Genomic DNA, 9193 nt, shown 5'->3' on the forward strand with positions numbered 1-9193 from the left:
TCACCGGACCCGAAACGTTAACTCTGTTTTCTCCTTCACAGATGCTGCCAGACCTGCTGAGCTTTTCCAGCAACTTTGTTTTTGCTTTTCTTCATAAATACAAGTTGTTTCTGTCATTTCTGACTTGTTATATTTATATACAGGAGAAAGGATGCCTGGATTTGCATTGCTCTTATGTTTTTGCTAATGCAAGCTGCTCTTTCTCTTGTACTTGCTATCTTCCTGGTTGAAATGTGTTTGTAATACGCAGAGGGTTAAATCCTAGTGTGTCACACTTCATTTTTTAATAACTACCGCTTTTTCCCAAAATAGTGTTCAAGAAATTTTATTTTCACACTAACCAATGAAAGTTCCTTGGTTTTAATCATGTGTTATCGCAATTCCTGAAGTCGCTTGTTTTATTTGTTTCTCTCTGTTTTACAGCTGAGTTAGAATTCTCATTGCATAGATGTGCAATATGCTATCATTCTCAAGGGAAGTAAATATGCATTATTATAAATAATGCAAACTAATTTGAATCTTTTTGAAGCCTCCACAGAGTGTTGAAAAAATTAAATAGTTTAATCAGATCCTCAAAAGCTGCTTAATATTGAAATATTTAGTTGATGATTAAAGCCATCAAGATCCTTTTCTTTTGGTGGTGAAAGAATAGCTGTTGTTGGTAGTTACAGGATAATTTATTTAATTGACAAAATATGTGTGTCGTATGAAGTGTAATGCATATTTTTAGCTTAGGTGGGATTTTCCTTATCATGTTTGCATGTTTATTCAAGCTGTTTTTGCGGTGAGTAAGATAAAAAGATTTCGCTCCCTCAGTGGCTACTGCCTTAAAGAATGTGGATATATTCTAGGAGCTGACAGGAATGTTAAGAATCATTGTTATATCAGAGAGCTGTCACAGGTAAAATAAATGCTGGCCTTGCATTCCTCTATTCTCTATGATGTTTTAGACAATCTGATGGCAAATGATGGGTCTTTGGAAGCCAACTTTCCATCCACTGGTTGCAGATGATAAGTGAATCTCACTGGTTAGACTCCTGATCTCTAAAGACATCTTCAGTGACTTTGAATGTTGTTGCATTGTAAATAGTTCGAGTAGAATTGAAAAGATAACAAAGAGTTGTTTTTGTAGCTAGGGTGTGGGAGTTTGAAAGAGACAGCTATTAATGCTAAGACAACAAGGTGTAGAGCTGGATGAACACAGCTGGCCAAGCAGCATCAGAAGAGCAAGAAAGCATAACTCCATTCCCATTCCATCTTGGGTGGCGGCATTGGAAGACGAGCCAGAACCCATCAGTCAATGTCCAGTGTTGGAGGAGATACAGGACCCGTGCAGTGTGACTGTCCCCAGCTCGGAGCGGACGCGGAAGTGATGGTGCTGATGGCGGCAGAAAAGGAGCACATTGCCAGAATCCTGCGGACAATTTCAGACAGCGGCAACTGTAGGAGCGCAGAGTGTGAAGTCTATGGAGAGGGAAAGATAAATTTTTGAAGCTATTCTGGTTTGAGTAATATCAATTTAATATTAATTTGTTCAATATTTTACCACTTATACAATTTATTCAGTGATTTATTCTGTAATCCAGGTAAGTGCTAGACCGTGGCGACATTGTACACTTTTCACTGTATCTGTGAAAATATGAAATAAATCTAAACCTGAATCTAAATTTACTAGTGAGGTAGATTATTGCTGGTGAATTAAAGGAGCAGGTATTTCTTGTTCTGCTCATTAAAATGGATAAATATCATGAGTACTGTAAACCTGGCTGAAAGAAATACTGTAGAATGCTGCTGTGTTGCATTTGCCTTGAAAAAGGTTTTGAGAGACAAATCAGGAAAATAATAATGTTGCAATGGTAATTACCATGGAGACCTGTGCTTTCTTTGGAGATTTTTTTGGATATGACAGCTGTTAGAGAGATGGACATGACTAAGTAAAAATAACTTACTGTGATGTTTTAAATTAAGCTTTCTAAGAGGTGATTGTTAGCCTGCTTGCTGAACTGTCCAGCAACATTAATTGTCTCAGGTCCAAGGGTTTGAAATTGGCTATTTAAGGAGATAGCACCACATACGATTAACCGACATGATCTTCACCTTCCAGCCTTATTATGCAAATGGAGCATGGTTGTGGTCAAAGTAATTTGCAGTCATATAGTAAATGTATTGTGTAAGAATGCTCATATTTCTAAGTGTGCTGGCTTAATCTTGATGTTTCCCTTTTACGTTGGTCCCAGTGTGTAAATTGTCTTAATACTGTTGGAACCATTTTGCTATCTTGTTTTCATTACTAATACACTGTTGTTTCCCCCCTTTCCTGCAGTTCTTGCTCTATTTCTTCACAGATTCACTCTGATACTGTCAAATTTTGTTGAACTTAGAGTCATAGTGTCAGAAAGTCATAGAGATGTACAGCACGGAAACAGACCCTTCAGTCCAACTCGTCCATGCCGACCAGATATCCTAAATTAATATAGTCCCATTTGCCAGTATTTGGCCCATATCCCTCTAAACCCTTCCTATTCATATATCCATCCAGGTGCCTTTTAAATGTTGTAATTGTGCCAGCCTCCACTATCTCCTCTGGCAGCTCGTTCCATACATGCACCACTCTCTGTGTGAAAAAGTTGCCCCTTGGGTCTCTTTTAAATCTTTTCCCTCTCACCTTAAACCTATGCCCTGTAGTTTTGGACGCCCCCACCCCGGGGAAAAGACCTTGTCTATTTACCCTATGCATGCCCCTCATGATTTTATAAACCTCTACAAAGATCACCCCTCAGCTTGCAGGGAAAATAGCTCCATTCTATCCAGCCTCTCCCTATAGCTCAAACCCTCCAACTCTGGCAACATTCTTGTAAATCTTTTCTGAACCTTTTCAAGTTTTGTGATATCCTTCCTCTGGCAGGTAGACCAGAATTGCACATGGTATTCCAATAGTGGCCTAACCAATGTCCTGTACAGCTGCAACATGGTAAAATGGTCCTGAGTCAGGACAGCTTCATCAAGGGGAGGTCATGCCTGGCAAATCTGTTAGAATTCTTTTAGGAGGTAACAAGAAAGTTAGACAAAAGAGAGCCAGTGGATGTGATCCATTTGTATTTCCAGAAGGCCTTTGACAAGGTGTCACACAGGAGGCTGCTAAATAGGCTAAGAGCCCATGTTGTTAGGGGCAAGGTACTGGCATGGATAGAGGATTGGCTGTCTGGCAGAAGGCAGAGAGTGGGGATAAAGCAGCCAGTGACTCGTGTAGTTCTGCAGGGTTCACTGTTGGGAGCACAACTATTTACATTACACATTAACGATTTGGATAAAGGAACTGAGAGCATTGTTGCCAAGTTTGCAGATGACACAAAGATAGGTGGAGGGACAGTTAGTGTTGAGGAAGCGGGGACGCTACAGAAGAACTTGGGCAAAGAAGTGTCAGATGGAATACAATGTGGGAAAGTGTAAGCTCATGCACTTTGGTCGGAAGAATAGATACCAGACTATTTTCTAAATGGAGAAAGGTTTCAAAAATCCAAAGCACAAAGGAGTCTAGTTCAGGATTCTCAAGTTAACATGCAGCTTCAGCTGGCAGCCAGGAAGGCAAATGCAGCGATGCCATTCATTTCGAGAGGGTTGAATACAAGAGGCTGTTTTAGGCTCTACTTTGACCACATTTGGAATATAGTGAGCAGTTTTGGGTCCCGTACCTAAGGAAAGATGTGTTGGCATTGGAGAGAATTCAGAGGAGGATTGGAAGAATGATCCTGGGGATCAAGGGATTGTCATTTGGTGAGCGGTTGAGGACTCTGGGTCTGTACTAGATAGAGTTTAGAAGGATGAGAGGGGATCTGATTGAAATTTACAGAATACTGAAAGGTCTTTTGAGAGTGAGTGGAGAAGATGTCGCCAATGGTAGGAGAAACAAGGATTCAGGGGCACAACCTTAGAGTGAAGAGTCAACCTTTAGAACTGAGATGAGGAGGAATTTCTTCAGCCAGAGGGTGGTTAATCGGTGAAACTCATTGCTGCAGAGGGCTGTGGAGGCCAAGTCATTGAGTATATTTAAGACAGATAGATAGGTTCTTGATTAGTAAGGGGATCAAGAGTTACAGGGAGAAAGCAGGAGAATGGGTTGAAGGAACACATCAGCCATAATTGAATGGTGGAGCAGATTTGATAGGCCGAATGGCCTCATTCTGCTCCTATATCTTATGTTCTTATAGAGCCAAGAGGCACAGGTTCAAGTCCCACCTGCTCCAGAGGTGTGTCGTAACATGTCTGAGCAGGTTGACTAAAAATGGACATTCTAGGACACAAAGTGTTGTCCCCTGGTGGACTGTGCTTGTAAATTATTTTAATTAGCAGTACAGGTGATTTAGTGGTAGTTTAATAAAAATGAAAAGGAATGCTGAGTTTGGCTCCAAAAGCATGTTGTAACATACCTGAACAAATTGTGCTTTTTTAAAAAAAAGATAAGAAATGTTAGCCCTTTCACAATCTTCATTGTTTTTGGTGGGATTTGCAAGTTTACTGTCTCATTGGCAGTATGTTTGGCATGTGTAATAAGTAGTTGTTTGGCAGTACAGAATTTCAGCATTACTGCTGAAAAGGCACATTGTATTGAAACTTTTCGTCTTGTAGTCATCAGGACAGTTCACAAGTGTATTTAGGGGAAACATAGTAATTACATTACATGAGATCAAAGCACTCATTGGTTGTCAAATGCACTCTGATTGGTAGCGGTGTTGTCTTGGACAACAGAGCAGCTATACCTTGGTGTAGTAATTAATTGTTGCTTGTATTTATGAAAATACAGTAAAATATGTATAAGTTGCCTTAATTAATCATGTACCCATCCAGCTACCTTTTAAATGTTGTAATTGTACCCATCTCCACCATTTCCTCTGGCAACTTGTTTTATACACGCACCATCCTCTACGTGAAAAAGTTGCCCTTCAGATTCTTTTTAAATCTTTCCCTCTCAAATTAAACCTATGCCCCCTAGTTTTGGACTCCCCCACCCTAGGAAAAAGACCTTGGCTGTTCACCCTATCGGCTCCCCTCATGATTTTATAAACCTCTATAAGGTCACCCCTCAGTTTCCAATGCTCTAGGGAAAACAGCCCCAGCCTATTCAACCTCTCCCTATAGCTCAAACCCTCCAATCCTGGCAGCATATTTTCCTGAACCCTTTCAAGTTGAACAGCATCTTTCCTATAGCAGGGAAACTGGAATTGAATGCAATATTGTTTAAATCTTATATCAGGTCAGTTGACTTGGATTGGTCAGGGCATTGCTTTGAGAAATGAGCAAACTGCTGTCACCCATTTTGTTGAGTTTGAACAGGCACAACACACATGCGTATTCCTTCTATGCCCTGTTCTTTGCAGGTGATAAGCATTCACTGAAAGTGAAACCGAAGTAGTTGGAGAAACTCAGCAAGCCTGGCAGCTAGTGTAGAGAGAAAGCAGAGTCAACATTTCAGGTCCAGTGATTAAAAGTTCTGAAAAAGGGTCACTGGACCTGAAATATTTCAGATTTTCAGCATCCGTAGTTGTATGTTTTTTTTGATAGGCATTCACTGGTTCATTTCTCAGTTCGGTACCCTAAACTAATCAGTCAACCTGCGCAGTTTAAAATTTAAACAAAGCCTTGTGGTTAACTGTCAATTAGTATTAGTGTTGTCATTCTCCATAACAACACCTGTACCACTCAGAGCTAACTTGCCAACCAGTCGGCACATTCTTCTCATGCAATATAAATATTGGTTTTCCCTTTGAATTGGTATTCTTGCAAATTGTCCTGAGAGTGCAAGATGAAAAGCTTCGACAAAGTATCTTTTTTAAACAGTACTCAAGTTCTGTATTACCAAGTAACTATTCGAAATGTGAGACAGACCATTTTTGGGATATCAACAAAGTGCAACTTGCGTGTAAATTAAGAACAGGTAAATTTTTTTGCTGTTGAATTTCTTCAAGAGTGTGTTAAACTAAGGGTACCAATGTTCATTTCCAAACCTATTAATAATGCTAGACTGAGACAGCCCCACGTTTAAGCAGGCATGATGAGGTTGAACAGATTGGTAACAGAACATGCCGTAATTTAGTAATCCTACATTTGGTTTCGTTTGAAGTGCGCAGGTTTCTTTTTTTTATTTGACCCTTTTATGCTGGTATAGTTTATTCCAATACCTAACCACACCATGTGTAAGTTTAAGACTGTGCTATACTGATACTTGACCAGTAGGGGAACAAAGGATTAAGGGGAAAGGAGTGTCAGATCAGCCATAATCCTGTTGAGTGTTGGAGCCATCTCGGAGCTGAATGACCTACTCCTGTCCCTGTTCTTAAGGTTTTATTTTCAGATTTTGTGATTTTGGCTCGTCAATCTAAATTTAACATTAACTGTTTACTTTGGGAATACTAAATTATTTGCATCTGAGGCCAGAGATCCTAGTATATTGGGACCGAGGGCTGAAGTATTTAAATAGCCCAACATAGAGGTGTGGAAGAGCAGCAGAGCACAAGAAGATTGGCTGGCTAACAGAAAGCAGAGAGTAGGCATAAATTTGTCATATCTGGTTGGAAAGATGTGATGACTGGTGTGCCACAGTAATCAGTATAGGCGCCTCAATGTTTTACAATTTGTGTAAATAAATTTGAAGGGACAGAATATATGTTTGCTAAATTTGCTGATAACGCAAAGGTAGACAGGAACATAAGATGTGAAGAGGACATAAGGTTTCAAAGGGATCTAGATAGATTAAATGAATGGAGAAAAATGTGGCAAGTGGAGTATAATGTGAGAAAATGTGAAATTGTCCATTTTAGCAAGAAGATAAAAAGAGCAACATTATCGAAATGATGAGAGATTACAGATTTAGAAGGATGGGGGTATTCTGTTGTATGAAATGCGAAAGGCTAGTATGCAGGTGCAGCCAGAAGTGAGGAAGGTAATAGGAAGTCATCATTTATGCGAAGCAATTAAACGCAAAAATAGAAAAGTTATGCTGCAGTTATACAGAGACCTGGTGAGACTGTATCTGGAATAGTATGCTTTCAAAGCAATTAGTTTGGTAATTCTGTCTTAACACCTGAATGGGCAGGCTATCTTATGAGGAAGGTTTGTAGGCTAGGCTGAAGTTTCAAACAGTAATAGGTGGCCTGATTGAAACATGAGATCATGACAGAGGGAATTATCTTGTGGGAGAATCTAGAACTAGGTATGATTGTTCAAAAGTAAGGTATCGTACATAAGACACAGTTGAATTTTTCTTTGTCACAGAGTCATAAGTCTTTGGAACTAAAGGCAGAGTCATAGTCATACAGTTTAGAAACAAGCCCTTCAGTCCACGCCCTTATGTCTATGCTGACCAACAAACATTAAACAATCATTTCTGAAGAAGGGTCAAGGCCCGAAACGTCAGCCTTCCTGCTCCTCTGATGCTGCTTGGCCTGCTGTGTTCATCCAGCTCTACACTTTGTTATCTCATTAAACTGCACTAATCCCATTTACCTGTTCATGGTCCAGAGCCTGATGAGTCCTGACATTTTAAGTGCTCATCCAGATGCTTCTTAAATGTTGTGACAGTACCTGCCTCCTGCACCCTCTCAGGCAGCACGCTCCACGTATCTACCACCCTCTGGGTGAAAAATGTTTTCTCAGATCTCCTCTAAACCACTTATTTCTCACCTTAAACTTATGCCCTCTGATATTAGAAACATCTGCATGGGCAAAAGATCCTCATGATCTACTCTGTCTATGCCTCTCATAAGTCTATATACCTCAATCAGAACTCCCTCAGCCTCCTTTGCTCCAAGGAAAACAAACTCAACCTATCCAGTCTCTCTTCATAGCTGAGACTTTTCATCCCAGGCAATACCCCAGGCAGTTCTGAGGAAGGATCACCGGACCCGAAACTTTAACTCTGTTTTCTCCTCCACAGATGCTGCCAGACCTGCTGAGCTTTTCCAGCAACTTTGTTTTTGTTCCTTATTTACAGCATCCGCAGTTCTTTTGGTTTCCATTTTGTTTTGAATCTACCTGAATTCCCTCTTAGGTTTCAATCCATCTTACAAACTTGTTTAAACACTTTTTGATGAGTTCATAGGATTTGGTGCTTTACTTATTTCCCTGGCTGTCATTGTGACAAAGCCAGCATTTGTTGGGAAATGCTAAAGTCCGCTGATGTAATTGTGCTTTGAAACTTGGCTGAATGATTGATTGATTGATTTATTGTCACGTGTATCGAAATGCAGTGTAAAGCTTTGTTTATGAGCAGTACAGGCAGATCACAGCAACCAAAGGATGTACAGATCAAAAAGACTTAGAGACATATAGGTTACATTGCAGGCCCCATTATTTGAGGCTAGAGTCCATTCAACAGTCTGATAATGGCCAGAAAGAAGCTGTTCCTGAACCTGCTCGTGTGTGTGTTTAGGTTTCTGTATCTTCTGCCTGACAGAAGAGGTTGTAGGAGAGCGTTACCAGAGTGTGATGGGTCTTTGATGTTGGCAGCCTTTCTGCCGCAGCAAGCCGTGTAAGTGGAGTCCATGGATGGAAGGTTGGCTTCCGTGATGGTCTGGGCTGTACGCACCACCTTCTGTAGTTTCTTACAGTCCTGGGCAGAGCAGTTGCCATACCAGGCCGTTATGCACTGGGACAGTATTCTTTCAGTGGTGCATCTGTACAAGTTGGTGAGGCACCTCATGAACATGCCAAATTTCCTGAGGCACCTGAGGAAGAAGAGGTGTTGTTGTGCCTTCTTAACTGTCGCATTAACTTGGGAGGACCAGGACAGATTGTTGGTTATCACCACTCCAAGGAACTACATTAGGTATAGGTTCCTTTTATGACTTGTTGCCATGGTGCAAACTGGCTCCAAATCCCTTGTGACACTCGGAAGACTGTTGCCTGACCCTGCGATGAATCTCACTTTCATTGGCAGCTCCTGAGGGTCATCAATATAAAATAAAGGCAGTTACAGCGTAGCATTCAGTTGATATTGTTAATATTCAGTCGTTTGAGTAACTGCTTCCTAAGTACAGAGGATGTCCTTAGTTTCTGCCTGATACATCACACATTTTATAGTCAAGAATGATTCCATGTCAATCTGCTTGAATAAATAGCTGAAAAGCAATTAATATGGCCCTTGGTTTACAGAGTAAGTAGTTCACTGTCTGTGTGTGTGTGTGTGTGTGTGTGTGTG

General features: G+C 40.6%; 1 protein-coding gene across 1 annotated transcript in view; it reads left to right on the forward strand.

Moving 5' to 3' along the window:
- The first annotated feature begins 1300 nt into the window (after positions 1–1300).
- LOC109937996 (phosphofurin acidic cluster sorting protein 1-like) overlaps positions 1301–9193 on the forward strand; it is a 164840-nt gene continuing 156947 nt past the window's right edge. Inside the window, exon 1 of the mRNA XM_048596611.1 lies at positions 1301–1455. Coding sequence (XP_048452568.1) covers positions 1301–1455 — 155 coding nt within the window. The remainder of the gene's footprint in view (positions 1456–9193) is intronic.

This window comes from Rhincodon typus, chromosome 5 (assembly GCF_021869965.1).
Source record: "Rhincodon typus isolate 14 chromosome 5, sRhiTyp1.1, whole genome shotgun sequence".
Lineage (NCBI taxonomy): Eukaryota > Metazoa > Chordata > Chondrichthyes > Orectolobiformes > Rhincodontidae > Rhincodon > Rhincodon typus.